This window comes from Choloepus didactylus, chromosome 3 (assembly GCF_015220235.1).
Source record: "Choloepus didactylus isolate mChoDid1 chromosome 3, mChoDid1.pri, whole genome shotgun sequence".
Classification (NCBI taxonomy): Eukaryota; Metazoa; Chordata; class Mammalia; order Pilosa; family Megalonychidae; genus Choloepus; species Choloepus didactylus.
Genome location: NC_051309.1, coordinates 15533559 through 15556776, shown reverse-complemented (window position 1 = coordinate 15556776; position 23218 = coordinate 15533559). Strand labels below are relative to the sequence as shown.

Sequence of the window (23218 nt, the reverse complement as noted above, 5' to 3'; positions counted from 1 at the left end):
GGGGTGCTGCTAAACATCTTAAAATGTCAAATCAACCCTCCACAATGGAGAATTAATTACCTGGCCCAAAATGTCAGTAGTGCTACTGTTGAGAAATCCTACTTTATACATATTTCTATTTTGTGTAAATCCATGTCAACACATACATCTAATCCTTTTTAATGGTTTAGTATATTATAATATGAATGTGTCCTAGGTTTTTTGAACTATGTCCTTTTTGATGGATATTTAGATATATCCCCCACCCCTTTTTTTTTCTTTCCCAAAATAACTATATTGCTGCAGAGGGTATGTGTGTGCACATAATGTGTGCTTGTGCATGCTTGCTCTGTTTTTCTGTAGGATAATGTCTTAGGTATTCCAGGGTTAAAAAGAAAAATTTGATATTGCAAAGTTGTTCTCCGTCTTCCCAGAAAAGTTGTGAAGTGCTGCTTTGCTGGGACTTAAAAGTATGATTGATATTCTACTAGACAGGCAAAGAAACAGAAGGGCATTCCGAACAGAGGGTAATAAGTACAAAGGCAGAGAGCTGTGAAGCTACATAGTGTAAGGGGGGGACTGGGCAGTCTGACATTGACTTTAGGGTCTGAATGGTAGAGAGAAGGCAGACTACTAAATAAAAACACTTGTTTTGCACAGTTTGAAAACATGATAAATTTATTTTGTTATTTGCAAATAATATTTTCTTCTTGCAAATAATATTTTCTTCTGGTGTGATCAGTATCATTAAGCAAAAATAAATTTTACATACATTGAAAAAAGTTCTCATATCATGATTAAAGTTTTTATATGATATAAAAAGTACAATAAAAAATTACCTGTTGTGTATAAGGGAGGCAACATAGATCCAAACAGACAAAACATTTTTAGGATATGGGTGGATATATACAGCTAGAGCAAATTCAACATTAGGAACATCAATATTATGTACTCCAGTGCTATACACAGCTTCAATCAAAGGCTTCACTTCAGAATAGGGCATGTGGAGGGGAAATCCAGAGAACTGGAGGAAAAAACATTTGTAGTCATTAGTGAAATTTGAAGATTTCACTATTTCCCCCATATAAATGTATGTCATTCTTAATATAGTAGGTCTTTTTTCTATATCTTGAAGTCATTTATTTAGTTCTGTTTTCTATTCAGCTATATATTAGCAGTACAGAAAGGAGAGAGGGACTTAGATGTCCTTTTTGTTTTAGTTACTAGTATATTGATGGGGTGTGTGGGACATCTGTTAGTCACCCTCCACTGATCCCTTCCCTTTTTCTGACAGTTTCCCCATTTTGCATAGTGACCATTCTCATTCCAGGGACTTAGGTTAAGCTAATCAGTGCATTTCCCCTCTGGCCATAATGATTGATACAGGGATAGGCATGTGATTAAACTGTCTTCATCAGAGTCACTCTCAGGAATCTTCCTAGGAATAATGCCCAAAGATACTCTTTCCTGCTTTGGACAATATCTGTGCAGATGTGAGCCCTGAAACTGTTGTAGCTGTTGGCTACGGTGCAAAAAGCCAGCCTGAGGATGATACCATCATACAGAGGAGGGTAGAGCGGGAAGACCTGCAGAAACATGGTACAGCCCAGCTGTCTACTCATTTTTTATTTAAGTAAGCCAATAAATTCTCTTGTTCGGCCTGCTTGAGTTAATTTTTCTGTTACTTGAACTGAAAACATCCTAGTTGAAAACCTGGCCTTAAAAGTAACATAAAGGTTAAGTGTCAGTGAATAGAATTATTCTTAAATGTCCAATTTGATCTTCACAGTTTAGCAACCAGGGCTGACTGTCTTGGTTATTATGACAGTTATTATCCAGCTATAGCATGTGAACACATAGCACTACCACCAGGCCATAAAGAGATTATCTTGTTTATTGATGAGAATCTTAGCAACAAATCAATCAGTATTAAACTGTATCCTTTTTAAAACCTAATCTAGAATGTTTGGTTTCATCTTTATGCACAATTCAGTCTAATGTGATTTAGCCAGATGTTTTCATTTAATTTAATACTTGCAATGTGTTCATAAAAAGTACTACTTTTCATATAGAGGCATTTTGTGATTTAATTATAGGTTAATTGAGATTAAAAATGTTTAATTGAATTCTTTAATCTATGTGGCTTAATCTGTGTTCTTGGGAGAAATACAGATATTTTGATTCTAAAAAAAAAGTAATTTTCAGTTTGAAATGAAGAAATCTATAGGGCCAGTTTAAGAGCCATGTGTACTTACTCGGTAGTCTCCTAATTGTTTTATCAGTTCTGCTCTGTGGTCGTCTTCCACATCTTCTCCTTGGCTTCTTTCTAACAGAGGCAGGAAGTGACGCAGCATGGAGGTACAGTACCTATTCCACCGAGTCAGATGGCGTGGCCTCCAGTCCATGATTTTTTCTTTTAGTATTTTTTCAATCCTGTTCATAAAAAATAAATTCCATTTTTGGGTAATTTGACTTTCACCTTGTTAAAAAAAAAAAAAAAATGTCTCCAGTGGAGATTCAGGTAATTATATAACTACATTTTGGTCTGTGGAGTTGTCATTGACCACACATGGTACCTAATAATGGGCTAACCTCTGAAAATTCAAAAAAGTAACACAAGTGACCGTGTTCCAAGGATTGGATATGGGAGTGGGAAGGGGAATAGACCTGTAAATAGAAAGTATGATATTCTAAGGGCCCTAAGAGATGCTTGAAATGTAACACAGAAGAGGGTCACTGAATGACTATGGGGGTAGTTATATTCAGTACATTTAGTGAAAGACTTATTGTCATGAAATGTCCTGTCACTTGGTTCACTGATAACATATACAGAGAGGTACATCAGACCCAGGCATTCTGGTTGGGGCTTTTGTTGAGGGTCTCAGATCTTTGTAGGGTTGTTAATGCCCCTTATTGACATACGTGTTTTTCCCCAGTGACTTCTATTCATAAGGATCACCTTTTTTTTTTTTAAATTGCCTTAAAACCTCCTTTAAAATACCAATCATCATTGCAAGTTAATGCTTGATATTCTGCTTTGTAGTTAATATGACAGGTATTGGGTTTATAGGATATAAAACTTGAACATAGAATGAAGGGAAATAGTTACCATTTATTGAGCTCTTATTTACCAGGTTCTGTGTTAAATGCTTTTTGTATACTTTTATTTATTCTGAATAATAACCATATGAGGGAGGGGGTGTTGTCCCCATTTTACATAGGGGACAGTTTAAGGTAGGCTAAGTGACTTGAATAAGACAGAGGAGTTGGGATTTGAATTGAAACCCTGCCAATACTAAAGCTCTTGTCACCTAACAACACAGATTTGGGGACCCAGCCAACTTCCCATTGCTCAGTAGCTATAGGATCCACTTTTATTATGACACATTATACATATTCCTTGTTTTGGGTTTCAAGGATGGTCTGAATAAGAAAGTATGGCTGAATTGTCAAGCACTTCATCAATGTTGGAGAAATAAATGATGTGTGTAATTAAGAGTATGTTGAAGCTATTGGAGGGAACAAAAAGTTTTATTTTGGATTGATTGTTCCAGGTGGGGATCCCAAATAAGGCTTTATAGACAAATTAAGAGTTAGTTGGTGTTTACTAGTAATAATACCTAAAAAGGGGTCACATTTCATCTTATGTTATTTAACATGCCACTCTTCATACAGCTTGATACAGTAGAAAGGTTATACAGACTTTGAAATCAGAAAGACTTGGCTGGGCTCAGAAGCCTCCTTTAGCACTTAGCAGGTATGCAGACGTCTCTGAGCTTTAGTTTCCACATTTGTGAAACTGGGAGAATTAAGTTCTACTTTGCAGGGTTATAAGGATACAAGGGACTCGCATGGGCTCTTACCTCCCTTCATGTGTCATGTTCATAAACTAGCTGAAGGTCTGTAAGCCACTAATTAGACAAATGAGGTATATTGAAGCTGAGGATTATGGAGTGACACAAGATCCATAATAACATGATGTTGAGTTCTACTTTGAAGGTAAAGTCTTGGAAAACTATGTATCATGACAGGAGTTTACTGGTTTTTCCACCACCTTGCTGATGCAAAGCCTTCTTTTGAGCCATGAGATTTAGAAATCACATCTATACTTGGTATCTATAAACATGAAATAAAGCTTAGTTGCCCAAATTATTTCAATTTATCCAGGCCAAAATCTGTTTCAAGTTCGGTATTACACTCCCAAGTGACAGATAACGTGGATTTGTGGATATTAAGTTACCTGTCTTGTAGCTCGGCTGTAGCTGCTTTGTCTGTACGCTGGTAAAGGAGCTCTTCTGGCTATAAAAGAAAATAGTTAAGAAATTCTAGAAATCATCCTCACAAGAGTTTGAATAGCTGTACATTCTTTTCAAAATGTTCCTAAAAGTTATGAAATCTCAGACATTCGATGGCCTATTGAGAATAATAAATCTGTTTACCCATGGCCCACTTTAAGTAAATCATCACAAACTATAGTGTGTATAGTGAGTGTTTCCTCAATCTCATTTCCCTTTCTCTCCTCACAGCAGTAACCATGACCTGAATTTTTTCTTTTTTTTTTATTCAACGTATACTGAGTATCTACTGTATGCCAGGCACTATTTGGGTAACCGGATATAGCTGTGACGAAAAATGCCTTCCTTCATGGAGCTTTTGATAAAATGTCTTTATGATTTTACCACAGATACATGTATTCTAAACAATATATTGTTTTGCATGTTTTCTAAACTATATAATAGTTTTATAGTATAAGTAGGCAACTTGCTTTTTTTCTCCTTATTGTATTTAGAGATAATAGCACCCCATATTTTTAGAGTGCTTACTAAGACTCATTCATGTTGATTTGTATAGATCTAGTTCATTCATTTACTACTATAAAATGCTCCATTAAGTACCATAGTTGATTTATTCCTTCTCTTGTTCCAATTCTTTTGCTATCTTAGTGTTCCTATGAAACATCTTGTGTATACCACTGTGTGCACATATGGGAGGCTTTCTCTAGGGTAGTGTTTTAACACCTTTTTTTGAAAGTTTTGATCCACAGGAAAAGTATGTTTTTTATTACAAACCCAGTACATGCAGACATATTAAATATTATATTAACTATTGTTTATTAAGTGGAAACAAAAGTTTTAGGAAATAATTCTTATGTTTACTACTTACCTACTAGTCAGGACCCTCTAAATTTTTTTATGAGCTACTAGTGGATCATGCCTTCCATTTTGCTTTCCTTTCTCATTCGTGGTCAAGGAATCAATTCAGTGACTCGAGACCAGCATTTAAAAAAATAAAAAATTTAAGTAAAATAGAATATATTTTGTGGTATTTATTTCATGGGGCTTTTTATGTCAGAACTTTTTCTTTCACATATATGTATATGGTGGTTTATGATGCAGAAAATACTTCTTACTGTGAATTGAGCTCAAATAGTTTGAAAAACAAACACTGTTCCAGGCTAAATGTATAGGGGCAAAATATATCTGACTGGTATAAAGATTTCAAATTCCTCATTTTCTTTGTCTAAATTTGATTTTTAAAAAAGAATTATACCTGAACGCTGGTAAGACCAGGATATGGAAGGCTTCTTGAAAAGAAAGATTTCCAAAGCTTGGGCTTGGTGACATCAAAATTTATCCTTAAAGGAGAATCATATTGTTGAATATTAAACCAAATCTGAAAAAGATAGGACAGAATCGCATATATATTATCAGATGATCTGCATATATGTGAGTGTGCGTGTGTATATATAGAGAAAGCAAGAGCACACACAGGCTTTGCATTTGGTAAGAGCATTTATTGGGCTACATGTATCCCAGGAGATAAAAGATTAGTTTTAAAATGCCATATTTCAATGAAGCTGTCAAGAAAAATGCCTTCCATCATGGAGCTTTTAATAAAATGTCTTTATGATTTTACCACAGCTACATGTATTCTAAACAATATATTGTTTTGTGTTGCAAGTAAATGATAAGATCTGTGGTGTCAGATCAGGAAGGCCATTTCGGCCATTTTAAAGATTTAGGTGCACGCTTTTCTTCATTTTTGCTTTGTAAAATTGGTATGCATTTTACAATTGATGTTGTCAGTGCACATTTTTTCACATTTTTCTGTATCTGAAATTGGGCTATACCTCACTGGCAATTTTATATTTCATGAAATAAGATAGTTCCTGATAAGAAATTTAAAATCTATTAGAAGAAATAAGTCAAGGCCAAATCCTTTCTAAACTAGCCTTTCCTGACCCTACTCTTTTCCAGCCACATGACTGTCTTAGGTGTCATCTTCTTTGTTTCCACAACACCGTAATCTTGGAGATTGCATTTATCTCATTGAGGCAGTCTAGCATGTTGGTTCTGGAGCCATGCCACCTGAATTTGAATTCTGGCTCCAATATTTCCTAACTATGTGACAATTTGTTTAATTTCTGCATACTCAGTTCTCTTATCTATAAAAGTGGGATAATAATATTACCTACCTTGTGAAGTTATTGAGTGGATAAAATGAGTTACTTCATGTATACCTCTTGGAATAATACCTGGTGCATAGTAAGTGCTCAGTAATAGTTAGCTGTGCTATTATTATTACTATTATAATTTATATTGTTTATAATTGCCTGTTTATTCATTTTTCTCCTCACTAGACTATTAGACTATTGTGTTGAGAACATTTGCCATGTGTCTTCTCCACCACTGTAACTTTAGCATCTAACATAGCTCCTGATATATGGTGAATAGATTGAATGACTATGTGCATGAATGGTAAATTCATCTACTCAACATACTTTTCAAGTACTACTGTGTCCAAACTCAGTCCTAATCACTTTTTCATCCTAACTTCATGAAATATCTAATAAAATATAGCAAACAATTAAGTAAATGCTTACATTATCGGTTGACATTACATGATGTCATAGACTGCATTTTTGGCCCCAATTTTTCATTTCTTCCTTTATGCATACCTTTTGCAATGTTACTTTGCAGGTCTTCCCACTAGTGGGGCAGAGTATATTTCCCCACCCCTTGACTTTAAGCTAGTGGAATTGAAGAGAAATGTAAGCATATGACTTCTGAGTCTAAGTCCTAAGAGACTTTGTGTTTTTCTGCTCACCCTCTTCTGCCTTTGCCACTTCTACCATCCTTTTAGCCTGAGCCCCAGAATGAACACACATGAAGGAGAACTGTCCCAGCCCACCTACTGTTCCAGCAGAGCCGCCTAGCCTAGATCAGCAGAGCTTTCCCAGCTGACCTACAGAATAAATGTTTGAAGCCATTTAATTTTGGGGTGGGTTTTTACACATCTTTGTTACGACATTAGTTACCAAGATGGGAGAGGGGTGCAATTTTAGGGTGGGCAGGAAAGTTCTCATTGGAATGGTGACATATAAACAAATGTGGATAGTGAGGGAGAAATGTATGAAGATATCTGGTGGGTAGGAGGTCTATGCAGACAAAACTGCAAATGCAGTGTGCTTGATGTGTATGGGGAACAGTAAGGAAGAGAGTAGCTTTAGAGGAGCAAGCAGGTTAGCAAGTAAATGATAAGATCAGTGGTGTCAGATCATGGAAGGCCATTTTAAAGATTTAGGCTTTTATTCTTGAGTGAGCTAGGAGGTCATCGGAGTATTTTTGAGCAGAGGAGTGACATAATTTGACTTCCATTTTAACAGGAATATTCTTTTCTTTTTTGAGACCAGACAGAAGAGAACATGGGCAAGTAGTGAAGCCTCTCAGGTAGGAGATCATGTGAAATACTCCAGGTGAGAGCTGAAGAGGCTTGAACCAAAATGGGAGCAGAGAAAGTAGTGAGCTGTGGTCAGATTCTGGGTATACTGAGAAGGTAGAGCCAACAGGATTTGTTGATAAATTGGATGTGGGTGAATGAAAGGAGGAGAGGAATCAAAAATGACTCCAAGGATTTTGGCCTGAGTAACTAAACAGCTGCCATTTATTGAGATGGGAAAGACTGCAAAAGGAAATAGGAGTTCAAGTATGGGCATGTTTGAGATGCCTACCTGCATCCACGTAAGGATGAGTAGGTAGTTGGGTATTTGGGTCTGAAGTTTTGGGGAGCTAGCTGAGCTAGAGATACAAATTTGGGAATAATCTGCTTATAGATGGTGTTCCTTGGGAAGAAGTATGGTTAGAAAAGAGGTCTGATGAACCCTGAGGATCTCTAATGTTTAGAATTTGGAGAACTAGGAAAAAGCAAAGGATACAGAGAAAGGGCAGCCAATGAGGTAGGATGCTGTTCTAGTTTGCTAATGCTGGCATTATGCAAAATACCAGAAATGCATTGGCTTTCATAAAGGGGGTTTATTTGTTTAAAAAGTTACAGTCTTAAGGTCATAAAAGTGTCCAAACAAAGCATCAACAATTGGGTATCTTCACTGAAGAACACCGATGGCATCCAAAAACCTCTATCAGCTGGGAAGTCACAGGCATGTAGCTGGCATCTGCTCCGGGGTTCTGGTTTCAAGAAGGCTTTCTCCCAGGACGTTTCTCTCTAGGTGTCTGGGAGTGTTCTCTTGTTTCTCCCAGGCAAACTCCAGACTAGCAAAAGTATACTTTTCAATGGCCATTTCCGAAATGTCTCTCTAAGCTGCAGCTCTGAGCACCTTCTGTCTGAGCCCTTATAGGACTCCAGTGATTTAATTAAGACCCATGCTGAATGAGCGGGGCCACACCTCCATGGAAATAATCTAATCAAAGATGTTACGCACAGATGGGTGGGTCACGTCTTCATGAAAACAACCTAATCCAAAGATACCAATCTAATCAACACTAATACATCTGCCCCCACAAGATTGCATTAAAGAACATGGCGTTTTGGGGGACATAATACATCCAAACTGCACAGATGCCTTGGTGACTTGGTATCCAAATCAAGAGATTGTTTTAAGAAGGCAAGGTCTTTAAGAACTATGGTTTGCTATAGTGTAAGTAAAGTGCAGAAAAGTAGTGGGAAATAGCACTTGAAAAAACATATTTCAGTGATGTTGACTGCATTCACAATGATGTGCTATCATCACTACCTTCCATTACTAACAGGAACTCTACATTTAAAGCCTTAGTTTCCCATTCCCTATCCCCACCCCATCCCCTAGTAATCTGTATTCTAGATTCTGACTCTATAATTTTGCTTATGCTCATTTCAAATCGCTGAGATCATACAATATTTGTCCTTTTGTGTCTGGCTTATTTCAGTCAACATATTGCCTACAGAGTTTATCCATGCCATTGCATGTACCTAACTTCTTTCCTTTTTATGGCTGAATAGTATTTGATTGTGTGTATATTCCACATTTGTTTATCCATTCATCAATTGATGGACACTTGGGTTTCCATCTTTTGGCAATTGTGAGTAATGGTGTTATGAACATTGGTGTGCAAGTATCTGTTCAAGTCCCTGCTTTTGATTCTTTGGGGTATATTCCTAGTAGTGGGATTGCTGGGTCATAGGGTAGTTCTATACTTAGCTTTCTGAGGAACCGCCAAACTGTCTTCTACAGTGGCTGCACCATTTTACACAGTCACCAGCAATGAATGAGTGCTCCTGTTTCTCCACATCCTCTCCAACACTTGACATTTTCTGTTTTTGTTTAATAGCAGCCATTCTAAGGGGTGTGAAATGGTATCTCATGGTGGTTTTGATTTGCATTTCCCTGATGGCCAATGATGTTGCACATCTTTTCATGTGCTTTCTGGCCATTTTTATATCTTTTTTTGCAGAGATGTCTGTTCAAGTTTTTTGCTCATTTTTAATTGGGTTGTTTGTCTTTTTGTTATTAAGTTGAAGGATTTCTTTATATATTCTGGATATTAAACCTATATTGTGTATGTGGTTTCCAAATGTTTTCTTCCATTATGTAGGTGGTTGTTTTACTTTCATGATAGAGTCCTTTGAGGCACAAAAGTTTTAAATTTTGATGAGGTTCAGTAAATCTATTTTTTTTCTTTTGTTGCCTACAGTTTAGGTGTAAAGTTTAAGAAACCATTGACTAACACAAGTTCCTGAAGATGCTTCCCTGTGTTTTCTTCTGGGAGTTTGATAGTTCTGGCTCTTATATTTAAGTCTTTGACCTATTGTGAGTTGACTTTTGCATAAGATATGAGGTAGGGGTCATCCTTCATTATTTTTCAAATAGAGATCCAGTTTTTCCAGTACTACCTGTTGAAGAGACTATTGTTTCCTAATTGAGTGGTCTTTCCCCCTTGTCAAAAATCAACTGGCCATAAATGTGAGGATTGATTTCTGAGCTCTCAGTTCACTTCCATTGGTCTCTATGTCTGTCCTTGTGCCTGTTCCATGCTGTTTTGATTACTATGGCTTTGTAATAAGTTTCAAGACCAGCAAGTGTGAGTACACCATCTCCATTCTTCTTTTTCAAGATAGCTTTACCCTTCCTTATAAATTTGATGATGGCCTTTTCCATTTATGCAAAGAAGGTTGTTGGAATTTCAGTTGGGATTGTGTTAAATCTATAAAGTGCTTTGAGTAGTACTGACATCTTAACGATATTTAGTCTTCCATTCCATGAACATGGAATGTCCTATTTATTTAGATCTTTGATTTCTTTAAGCATTGTTTTTGAGTTTTCTGTGCACATTTCCTTTACATGCTTTAGTTTAGATTTTTTTTTTCCCCTTAGATATTAGATTCTTTTAGTTGCTATTGTGAATGGAATATTTTTCTTGATAGCTTGTGATTGTTCATTGCTTGTATATATAAACACTGCTGATTTTTGGATGTTGATCTTGTACCCTGCCACTTTGCTGAATTCATTTATTAGGTCTAGGAGCTTAACTGTGGATTTTTCAGGATTGCCTGTATGTAGGATGATAACATCTGCAAATAGGGTAAGTTTTACTTTTTCTTTCCAACTCAGATGGCTTTTATATCTTTTTATTGCCTAACTGCTCTGACAAGAATTTTAAGTACAATGTTGAATAACAGTGGTGGAGCATGGGACTCTTTGTCTTGTTCCTGATCTTACAGGAGACGCTTTCCATCTTTCACCATGAAGTGGAATGTTAGCTGTGGGCTTTTCATAAATGCTCTTTATCATGTTGAGGAAATATCCTTCTACTCCTAGTTTTCTAAGTCTCTTTATCAGTAAGGATGCTGGATTTTGTCAAATGCCTCTTCTGTGTCAATTGTGATTATCATCTTGTTTTCTTCCTCATTCTGTTAATGTGGTGTATTACATTAATTGATTTTCTGATGTTGAACCACCCTTGCATACCTGGGATAAATCCTACTTGATCATGGTGTATTTCTTTTAACATGCTGTTGGGTGTTTTGTTGAGGATTTTTGCATCTATATTCATAAGAGATATTGGTCTGGAGTTTTCTTTTCTTGTAGTATCTTTATCTGGCTTTGGTATGAGGGTGATGGCCTTGTTGAATTAATTAGGGAGTATTCCCTCCTGTTTAGTTTTTTGGAAGAGTTTGAGCAGAATTGGTATTAATTCTTCTTGGAATGTTTGATAAAGTTCCCTTGTGAAGCTATCTGGTCTTTGGGCTTTTTTTGGTTGGGAGGTTTTTTTTTAATACACTTTTTTAAAAAAAATTAATTTTATTGAGATTGTTCACATACCATACAATCATCCAAAGATCCAAAGTGCACAGTCAGTTGCCCATGGTACCATCATACAGCTGTGCATCCATCAACACAATTAATTTTTTTTTCAATTTTTAGAACATTTTCATTACTCCAGAAAAGGAAAAAAAAAAAAAAAAACAAAAAAGAAAAAATCAAATCCTCCCATACCCCTAACCACTCTCCTTCCATTGTCAACTCATAGTATTGGTATAGTACATTCGTTACTGTTGATGAAAGAATGTTAAAATACTACTAACTGTAGTGCATTGTTTGCAATAGGTATATTTTCCCCTGTATACCCATTGTGCCAGTTTGGATGTATTATGTCCCCCACAACTCCATGTTCTTTGATGCAGTATTGTGGGGGCAGACATATTGGTGCTTATTAGTTTGGAACCTATTGGTTCAGTGTTTCCATGGAGATGTGACTCAATCAGCTGTGGATGAGACCTTTCATTGGATTACTTCCATGGAGGTGTTGCCCCATCCATTCAGAATTGGTCCTTATTGGATCACTGGAGTACTAAAAAGAGTCATATAGGCCCAGACACAGAGCAGTTGTGAGTGACATTTTGGAGAGCAACTGAGAGAGACATTTTGGAGACGACCATTGAAAGTAGACTTTTGCTAGTCCAAAGTTTGCCTGGAAGAAACTAAGAAGACACCCCCAGATGCCTAGAGAGAAACATCCTGGGAGAAAGGCATTTTGAAACCAGAACCCCAGAGCAGACACCAGCCATGTGCCTGTGCCTTCCCAGATGACAGAGGTTTTCCGGATGTCATTGGCCATCCTTCAGTGAAGGTATCCTATTGTTGATGCCTTACCTTGGATGCTTTATGGCTTTAAGACTGTAACTTTGTAACCAAATAAACCCCCTTTATAAAAGCCAATCCATTTCTGGTATTTTGCATAATAGCAGCATTAACAAACTGGAACACCCCTCTATTATTCTGCTTATAGTGTCATACATTTGTTCTAGTTAATGAAAAAGATTTCTAATATTTGTACAGTTAATCATGGACATTGCCCACCACAAGATGCACTGTTTTATAAATTCCCATCTTTTAACCTTCTGGTGAGACATACGTGACTCTAAGCTTCCCCTTTCCACCACATTTACACACCATTCAGCACTGTAAGTAACACAATAACTTGCTACCATCACCTCATCCATTCCCAAACGCGTTCAACCTAAACATTCTGTCTATAATAAGCAACTGCTCCCATTCTTTAGCCTCGTTCTATATCCCTAGTAACTTATATTTCATGTCTATGAGTTTACATATTATAATTAGTTCGTATCAGTGAGACCATACAATATTTGTCTTTATGTGTCTGACTTATTTCACTCAATATAGTGCCCTCAAGGTTTCTTCATCAGCCTGTTTTTTTTTTAAGATGGTTTTGTTCACATAGCATACATTCCGTCCTAGAAAGCAACAGATGGTTCCCTGTATAATCACATATTTATGCATTCACCACCATCACCACTATCTATATAAGTACATCTCCATTCCTTCCACAAAGGAGGAGGAAGGGTGAAAGAAGGTAGAGAGACAAAAGAAAAAGAAAGAAAAAAAAAAGACAGCTAAAAAGCAACAAAAGGAAAGATAGAAATAACAAAAGTAGAATAAAATAGACATCACCAATGCCAAGAGTCCCATACCCCTCCCTTATTTTCCGCCTTTATAGGCATTTAGCTTTGTATATTGCCTTTGTTACATGAAAGGAAGCATAATACAATGTTTCTGTTAACTATAGTCTCTAGTGTGCATTGACTGTATTTTTTTCCCCAATACCACCCCATTTTTAACACCTTGCAGGTTTGATGTTCATTTGTTCTCCCTCATGTAAAAACATATTTGTACATTTTATCACAATTGTTGAGCACTCTAGGTTTCACTGAGTTATACAGTCCCAGTCCTTATTTTCCTCTTTCTTTCTGGTGTCCCACATGCTCCTAACCTTCTTCTTTCAACCATACTCACAGTCATCTTTGTTCAGTGTACTTACATTGCTGTGCTACCATCACCCATAATTGTGTTCCAAACCTCTCACTCCTGTCTTTTCCTATCTGTCTTTAGTGCTCCCTTTAGTATTTCCTGTAGAGCAGGTATCTTGTTCACAAACTTTGTCATTGTCTGTTTTTCAGAGAATATTTTAAAGTCTCCTTCATATTTGAAGAACAGTTTTGCCAGATACAGGATTCTTGGTTGGTGGCTTTCCTCTTTCAGCATCTTAAATATATCACACCACTTCCTTTTTGCCTCCATGGTTTCTACTAAAAAATCCACACATAGTCTTATCAAGCTTCCGTTGTATGTGATGGATCACTTTTCTCTTGCTGCTTTCAGGATTCTCTCTTTGTCTTTGACATTTGATAATCTGATTATTAAGTGTCTTGGAATAGTTTTATTCAGATCTATTCTGTTTGGGGTATGCTGCACTTCTTGGATCTGTAATTTTATGTGTTTCATAATAGATGGGAAATTTTCATTGATTATTTCCTCTATTGCTTCTGCCCTGTTTCCCTTCTCTTCTCCTTTTCAGACACCCATGACATGTATATTTATGTGCTTATGTTGTCATTCAATTCCTGGAGAATTGTTCGTATTTCTCCATTCTTTTCCTTATCTGTTCTTTTGTGTGTAGGATTTCTGGTGTATTGTTCTCCAATTCCTGAGTGTTTTCTTCTGTCTCTTGAGATCTGCTGTTGTATATCTCCATTGTGTTTTTCATCTCTTATGTTGCGCCTTTCATTTCCATAGATTTTGCCAGTTGTTTTTTCAAACTTTTGATTTCTACCTTATGTTCACCCAGTGTTTTCTTTATATCCTCATCTTTTTTGCCATATCTTCCCTGAACTCATTTATTTGGTTTTGATTTGATTTAGCATATTTCTTTGAAAATCTTTGATTGTTTTATTAAAGTGAAACAGTATCTCAACTGTATCTTGATTGAGGTGTAAGTTTGTTCCCTTGGACCATATCTTTGTTTTTCCTAGTGTAGTTTATAGTTTTCTGTTGTCTAGGCATCTGGTTTCCTTGGTTACTCCAATCATATTTTACCTGACCAGAATGGGTTCTGATCTCAGAACAGGGTTATATTCAGTTTCAAGTCTCCATGAGTGTGTCTTAGAGATTGACAGACTTTCCTGTGAGACCTCTAGCTGGTGTACTTTTCCTAACCTTCCCAGCAGGTGGTGCCTGTCTGCCTGTCACTACCGACTGGTGTAAGGAGGTGTGGCCCCTTTAGTTTCTATTTTGGCTGTTTTCCCCCAGGCTGTGCGGTCTGAGTTCTGAAGGGAAGGTCAGCACTAGAGCTGGGCCTCACCTCCTTCCTCTTAGGGAAGATGCACCCCTTAGGGATTTATCTTCTGCATTTAAATTGCTCCTTTGTCTCTCTGACTCTGTTATCTCCACCCCTGTCTGGGTCAGAGCACTGCAAACTGAAAATGGCTGAGGCTGTCTCCACTGAGCCACTCAGGTTGAGAGAGAGAAAAAGGGAAAGAAAGTCCCTCTCTAGAGCCAGTCCATGGCCCCACAGTTTTGCCCATTGGCCAGAGATAGCACCTTGTCTTCTGGGCTCCCTTTCCTGGGACACAGGAGATTTCTCTCTCTTTAAGGTCAGTCATCACCAAAAGCCTCTGCCTGCTAGGGGTTTGTCTATGTTTGTAGCTTGTATTCAGCAGTCCACATATGTTAGTTAAAACCCTAGTTGAAGCTGGGCTGAGCTATATTCACTTGCTCTGGGACTGCTGGTTTCTCCCACATGAGATTTGGCAGCTCAGCCTGCTGTGGGGGGATGGAGCTCCCTGCTCAGTTCCACAGTTTTACTTACATATTTTATGCTGTGATCTCAGCCATTCCAAATCCTGGTTGGTGTATGATGTGTGGACAGTCATAGTTGTCCCCCAGCAGTTATTCCAGGTTATTTACTAGTTGTTCCTGGTTGTTTATTAGTTGCTCCAGGGGACTTACTAAATTCCACTCCTCTATATGATGCCATCTTGCACCTCCTCCGGTTGGGAGATTTTTGGTTATTCATTCAATCTCTTCACTAGTTATTGGTTTGTTGATCTCTTCCTTTTTTTCTTGAGTCAGTGTAGGTAGTTTGTGTGTTTCTAAGTATCTAGGTTATTGTATAGAGTTGTTTATAGTATCGTCTTGTAGTCCTTTTTATTTCAGCGTGGTTGGTAGTAATGTTCCCCTTTTCATTTCTGATTTGGAAGAGTTTGAGCAGAATTCAAGTTAAGTCTTCTTGAAATGTAAAGTAAAATGCCCCTTGAAGCCATCTGGCTTTTCTTGGTTGGGAGGTTTTTGATTACTGACTCAATCTCTAGTAATTGGTTTGTTGAGAAACTCTATTTCTTCGTGAGTTAATGTACATTGTTTGTATGTTTCTAAGAATTTGCCCATTTCATCTAGGTTATCTAATTTATTGCCATAGAGTTGTTCATAGTATCCTGTTACAGCCTTTTTTGTTTCAACAGTGTTGGTATTAATGTCCCCCTTTTCATTTCTGATTTTAGTTATTCATTTCCTTTTCCTTTTTTTCTTTGTCAGTCTAGCTAAAGGTTTGTCAATTTTATTGACCTTTTCAAAGAATCAACTTTTTTTTTTATTAAATTCAGTTTTATTGAAATACATTCACACACCATACAATCATCCATGGTATACAATCCACTGTCCACAGTATGATAACATAGTTATGCGTTCATCACCACAATCTATCTCTGAACATTTTCCTTACATCAGAAAGAACCAGAACAAGAATAAAAAAATAAAAGTGAAAAAAGAACACCCAAATCATCCCCCCATCCCACTCCATTTGTTCTTTAGTTTTTATCCCCATTTTCTACTCATCCATATACTAGATAAAGGGGGTGTGATCCACAAGGTCTTCACAATCACACTGTCACCCCTTGTAATCTACATTATTATATAATTGTCTTCAGGAGTCCAGACTGCTGGGTTGGAGTTTGGTAGTTTCAGGTATTTACTTCTAGCTATTCCAATACATTAAAACCTAAGATGTGTTACCTATATAGTGCATAAGAATGTCCACCAGAGTGACCTCTCGACTCCATTTGAAATCTCTCAGCCACTGAAACTATTTCGTCTCATTTTGCATCCCCCTTTTGGTCAAGAAGATACTCTCAGTCCCACGATGCCGGGTCCACATTCATCCCCGGGAGTCATATTCTGCATTGCCAGGGAGATTTACAACACGTAGCGGGGAGGGCAGCGAGTTCACCTGTCGAGATGGCTCAGTTAGAGAGAGAGAGGGCCACATCTGAGCAATAAAAAGGTACTCGGGGGAGACTCTTAGACACAATTACATGCAAGTTTAGACTCTCCTTTGCGGTAATGAACTTCATAAGGGCAAGTCCCATGATCGAGGGCTCAGCACATCAAACCGCCAGTCCCAATGTTTGTGACAACATCAACACCAGTCCAGGTGAGGATGTCCAACACATCCGCACCTTCCCGCAGATCCTCGGGGCTGGAGAGGGGGAGGCTGTAAATATATTTTTTATTACAAAGAATCAACTTTTGATTTTGTTGATTCTCTTTATATTTTTTTTATTTTCTGTTTTATTTGTCTAACTAATACAGCTCTGATGTTTATTTCCTTTCTTCAACTCATTCTTTTTCTCATTCTTTCAGTTTTGAAGTTAGGTCTCTGATTTGAAGTCTCTTCTTTTTTAATGTAAGCACTTAGAGTTATAAATTTCCCTCTCAGCAGTGTCTTCAGTGCATCCCATAAGTTTTATTATGTTGTATTACTGTTTTTTTTTTTGCCTCAAGATATTTCCTAATTTCATTTCTGATTTCCTATTTAACCCATTGGTTGTTTAAGGGTATATTGTTTAATTTCCACTCACGAATTTTCCATTTCTGCCTTTGTTATTGATTTCCAGCTTCACTAGGTATGGTTGAAAGTATGCATTGTATGATTTCAATATTTTTGAATTTATTGAGACTTGTTTTGTGACCCAACATTTGGTCTATCCTTGAGAATGATCCATGTGCACTTGGGAAGAATGTTCTACATATGTCTATTAGGTCTAGTTGGTTTATAGTATCATTCAAGTCTTGTACTTCTGTACTGATATTCTGACTAGATGTTCTATCCACTATGGAGAATGGTGTATTAAAGTCTCCTACTATTAATGTGGAAATATCAGTTTCTACCTTCAAATCTATCAGTATTTGCTTCATATATTTTAGGGCTCTGCTCTTAGGTGCATATATATTTATAATTGTTAAATCTTCTTGTGGAATTGTCTCCTTTATCAGTATTTAGTGACCATCTTTGTCTTGCGTAACTGTTTTTGATTTAAACTTTTTTTTTCCGTTCTTTTTTTTTTTTTTTTTTTTTTTTTTTTTTTTGTACATTAGTATAGCCACCCTAGGTCTCTTTTGATTACTTCTTGTATGGATATATTTTTTCACCCTCAACCTACTTGTACCTTTGAATTTAAGGTGAGTCTCTTGAAGAGAGCATATAGTTGGGTCATGCTTTTCTTATCCATTCTTCCAGTCTCTGCCTTTTGACTGCAGAGTTTAATCCATTTACGTTTAAAGTTACTACTGATGATACAGGACTTTCTTCTGCCATTTTGCTATTTAGCCTTTGTGATTCCTATGCCTTTTTTGTCCCTCACTTATTAATGCCTACTTTTATATTTATTTGATTTTTGTGCCTGTGTTGTACAATAATGAGTGCCTTCTCATTTCTGTCTGGATAAGCTTTCCACCTATTTTGTTTGTGGTTACCATGGGATTAAAATTTAACATCCTAAATATATAACAATCATATTTGGTTTGATACCAACTTCACTTCAATAGCATGCACATATATATTTCCTTTACCCCTCTGTCCCCCCATCATTTTTTTGTACTTGTTACGACTTAAATCTTTCTATGTCCAAAAATACATATTTATCATGAATTTTTGTGCATTTGCATTTGAGCTCCTGTAGGAAGTAAGAGGTGGAGTTATATATCAAACAATACACTACAAAATACTGGCTTTTATAATTATCCAAATGGTTACTTTTACCACTGATCTTTATTTCTGTTTGCTGCTTTGAACCACTGTCTAGTATCCTTTCCTTTCAGTCTAAAGAACTCCCTTTAGCATTGTTTGTAGGACAGGTCTAGTGGTGGTGAACTCCCTCAATTTTTTTAACTGAGAATATCTTAATCTCCCCCTCATTTTTGAAAGAAAGTCTTGCCAGATATAAAATTCTTGGCTGGCAGTTGTTTTCTTTTAGCACTTGTTCCGGTTTGCTAATGCTGCCATTATGCCAAATACCAGAAATGGAGTGGCTTTTATAAAGGGGGTTTATTTGGTTACCAAGTTACAGTCTTAAGGCCACAAAATGTCCAAGGTAAGGCATCAATGTTAGGGCACGTTCACTGGAGAAAGGCTGTTGGTATTCAGAAAACCTCTGTTAGCTGGGAAGGCATGTGGCTGATGTCTGCTTGCTCCCAGATTGTGTTTCAAAATGGCATTCTCCAAAATGTCTGTATCAGCTTCCAACAGCCATCTTCAAAATGTCTGTCTCAGCTGCAGCTCCTCTAAAACATCACTCTCAGTTGCTCTTGGGGCATTTTGTCCTCTCTAAGTGGCAGCTGCTCTGTGTCTGAGCCTGTGTGGCTCTTTTTAAAGTACTCCAGTGATCCAGTAAAGACCCACCCTGAATGGGTGGGGCAGCACCTCCATAGAAATAATCCAGTGAAAGGTCTCGCCCACAGTTGATTGAGTCATATCTCCGTAGAAACACTGAACCAATAGGTTCCAACCTAATCAATACTAATATGTCTGCCTCCACAAGATTGCATCAAAGAACATGGTATTTTGGGGGACATAATACATCCAAACTGACACAGCACTTTTAAGTATTTCAGCCCACTGCTTTCTTGCCTCCATGAGAAATTGGCACTCAATCTAATTGGGATTCCTTTGTATGTAACATGATGCTTTTCCATTGCTGATTTCAGAACTCTCCCTGTCCTTTGTAATGTGATCAATATATGACAGGATGTATTTTTCTTCATGTTTATCTTGTTTGGTGGTGTTCTTTGGGCTTCTTAGATGTGAATATTCACATGTTTTGCTAAGTTTGGGAAGTTCTCTATCATCATTTCTTTGAATATTCCTTCTGCCCCTTTCTTTTCTTCTCCTCTGGGACTCCCATAATGTTTTATTGATGCACTTGATGGTGTCCCAGAGGTTACTTAGGATATTTTTGCTTTTAATATTTCTGTTTTCTTTCTGCTCCTCAGCCTGACTCATTTCAAGTGTTTTGTCTTCAAGTTCACTGACTCTTTTGCCATCTCCAATATACTCTTGAAACCCTCCTGGGAATTTTTCATTTCAATTATTGTGGAATTCAACTCCAGTAGTTCTGTTTCGTTCCTTTTTACAATTGCTATCTCTTTACTAAGATTCTTATAACGCTCAGTCATTGTTATCCTGATATCCTTTGTATCTTCCTCTGTATTTTCTTTCATCTTCTTGAGCCTTTTTAAGATCATTTTTTTTTTAAAGTCTTTGTTCACTATGCCCACTTTCTCTTCTTCAATGGTGTTTTCTGGATATTTTTCCTCTTCTTTGGATGGACCATCATTTCCTGTTTCTATGTTTCTCTTGTACGCTTTTGTTGTACATTATAATATTTAAAAATGTCAGCACTGGGATTTCTGTTTCTTGATTTTGTAACCAGCTGGTGATAAGACAGAGCCTTTCTTGAGCTTCTGCCCTTCTATCAGGAAGGTCTGCCTGAGGCGAATGCAGTATGCAGGTTTTCCCCGCCTTTCCATGCCTGTGTCTTATCCTGGGGTTTTACTTGTTAATTGTTTTGGAGTTTACAGGAAATTAGTTGTCCCCTCTGTTTCCCATGAGACAGACTACCTTCTCCTGGGTGTTTGAAGCCAGCAGGTCTTTGTCCCAGACTGTCTGCCTCGATAGTTTTTTATACTCCTTTCGTTTTCTCAAGCTGCTTTTGCCTGGTGGGCAAATTCTGTGAGGGGTACATGCTGGAGAGGACTTTCCCTAATCAGTCTTTCCCAGCCATAAGAGGGCCAGGGACCCAAGAAGAGGGTTCAGGTTGGCTCCAAAGTGCCCCTGGGAGGGGATGAGGAAGGGTGCCACGAGCTTCTCTGACAGCTCCCCAAGGCTGAGCTTTCCTGCCCTGGCCAGCAAATGCAGCCCTTCAAGTAACTGTCTCTTGCAGCCCTGAAGAGGCACAGTGTCTTTAAGAAGACTCCACCCTAGTCGGGGTCAGGTTGAAACAACAGCTGCCCTCAGAGCCGGGCCCCTAGCCACGCGAAGCCACTAATCAAAAGCCTGGTCAATGGTCAGCAGTGCCCATAACTGTTCGAGGGGCATAGGATTTTTATGTCCCTTTAAGTCACCAGCGAGCTAGTAAGGGACTGGACCCCTCAGTGGTCTGCTGCGAGTATGCAGGGTGGGCACCAGGGGGCACTGGTAGCTGCTACATGGAGAGGGCAATTTACTGTTCTTTTCCATAATTTATCAGCCTCTTCCTCCTCTTCCCTGGATGCTGTATGGTGTTCTTTTGGCCTCTACAGTTTCAAAATAGTTTTTTTAGACAGCTCCTGCCTATTTAATAGTTGTTTTGGTGGAGGGACTGAGTCCTGGAGCATCTGACTCTGCCATCTTCCCTCAATCCTCTCTCTCTCCACTTTGCTCTTTTTTCAGATTTGTAAAAGATAGGTATTTTGTTGGGTATTTGGCAAATGTTATCTCTAATTTTAATAGTAAGACTAAAAAGTAGATCAGTGGCCTTCAAAGTAGAGTACACATCCCAAAGGTATGGGTGTGGGAAGAAAATAGATTTATTTATTTCTTTTTATCTTTTAAAAGTTTTTTGTTTGTTTAATGTAAACAGCATATTGATACACATGTAAATATAGTTTATAAATAAAAATACATATATTGGTGCTTCATACTCACATAATTTTTATTGACACATCTACAAAATTCAGAGGTAATGATTATAAAAACAGTTGTGAAAGTCAGTACTTAAAAGAGTTGTTATATGTTAGATGCTTTCCATTGATTGTTTGTCATTTAGTTTTCACAACTACTCTGTAAAGTAATGACCACTATTATCTTCATTTTACCAATGGAGATACTAAGACTGTGAGAAATTAAGCTCAGACAACCAGTAAATGATGTAGTAGGGGTTTAAACCCAGGCATTTTTGACCCCATAACTCATGTTTTTCACCACTGCTTTATGTAGTACCCTTCAAATTTAGCCTGTTAATCTGCATGCAACCAGAATCATGTGGGGAGATTATAGGTAGGGTGGTACTTGGTAATCTCCCATTAAAAAAAAGGGGGAAAAACAGCAAATCATCACACGTGATAAATTTCAGTTTTTAAAAAATTTTTAAAAATTTAGTTCTCAAAACACCATGAGTTACACACTGCATATTCTGTTTTAGATGAGCAATCTGAGGACAGAGCCAGGACACAAGCTCAGCTCCTCTGAATCTAAATAAGATCATTTTCTTTAACTTCATTCTGTTTCTCTGCAGATCAGGTGACTAATTCAACCAAAAGTTGAATTAGAACAATTCTGCCACTGTGCTTGATAGTACAATTCTTTGCATTTCCCTTTGCCTGAAAGGTTAGTGGCAGATGTCTAAAGAACAGCAGCAATGAAAGGAGATATTTCTAACTTTACCACACATTGGATCTCTTTCACTTCTTAGCGTTAATAACACTATATCACTAAGGGAGTCAGAATTATTAATGTATACAAGACACATTAGAACAGAAACTATTTAAATCAGTAAATAAATAAAAGGGAAATAAACAGTCAACCATGTTTAAGAGGGAATGGAAGTACTTACATTATCAGGTCCGATTAAGCAGCCCACACTTTTTAAGGGACAGAATGTATCAAATTGCCCATAAAAATGTCCACTGCAGGGATTCCATATTAAATAATGACTTTGCTCCCAAGTTAACACATAGGCAGTTGGACCCTGAGGGGAAAATAGTCATTAAAACACTTTCAAATGTTGCAATGAAGATCAAAAGTAGCATGCACAGACAGACAATTCAGTATTTTAGTTGGACCCCTAATTTCTAAAATCCCAAGGCTAATGGTGAAAGTTAGTTTGAACTTCTAGATTATACAGGATTTAAGAAATAAAATCTTAAGTGTTTATTTTTGCAAAATTCTCCTGATCCTAGTACAGTCTAGTGGCTAAGTAAGGGCAGTAGTCAATTTACCCAACCATTATTTCCTACAATCGGCTGAAGAACTAGTAGCAATGAACAGAAGTCATTGGCGTTTTCTTTTTGGAGTCAGTAAGATTGCCATTTAAAGATTTGGAAGGCTGATTATGTTTGAATAGTACTTCTGTTATTTCTAATATAATAATTTGCATGTCGTATTCATTTACAATTATGTAAATGCATGAAGAAGATAGAAAGATTTGCACCTAACGAGGGGAATGGGATTAGGGGTTGGAGGCTGAAGAGGGGCTTTAACTTCTTACTCAGAATACTTATGTGTACTGTTAGACTCATCTGTCTCCCTCCATTTCTTCGTACCTCCCTCTTTCCACTCTCTCTCTCTCTCTC

General features: G+C 37.4%; 1 protein-coding gene across 4 annotated transcripts in view; it reads right to left on the bottom strand.

Moving 5' to 3' along the window:
• Positions 1–691: 691 nt before the first annotated feature.
• Positions 692–23218, bottom strand: part of CC2D2A (coiled-coil and C2 domain containing 2A) — a 158562-nt gene continuing 136035 nt past the window's right edge. For 2 of the 4 annotated variants that reach the window (XM_037829421.1, XM_037829424.1), the window contains 5 exons: positions 22480–22614; positions 5530–5652; positions 4220–4278; positions 2235–2412; positions 692–1003 (listed from right to left, as the gene is read on the bottom strand). In XM_037829421.1, the coding sequence (XP_037685349.1) occupies positions 815–1003; positions 2235–2412; positions 4220–4278; positions 5530–5652; positions 22480–22614 (684 nt within the window). In that variant the 3' untranslated portion in view covers positions 692–814. The remainder of the gene's footprint in view (positions 1004–2234; positions 2413–4219; positions 4279–5529; positions 5653–22479; positions 22615–23218) is intronic. The other 2 variants (XM_037829422.1, XM_037829423.1) reach the window with 1 other exon arrangement.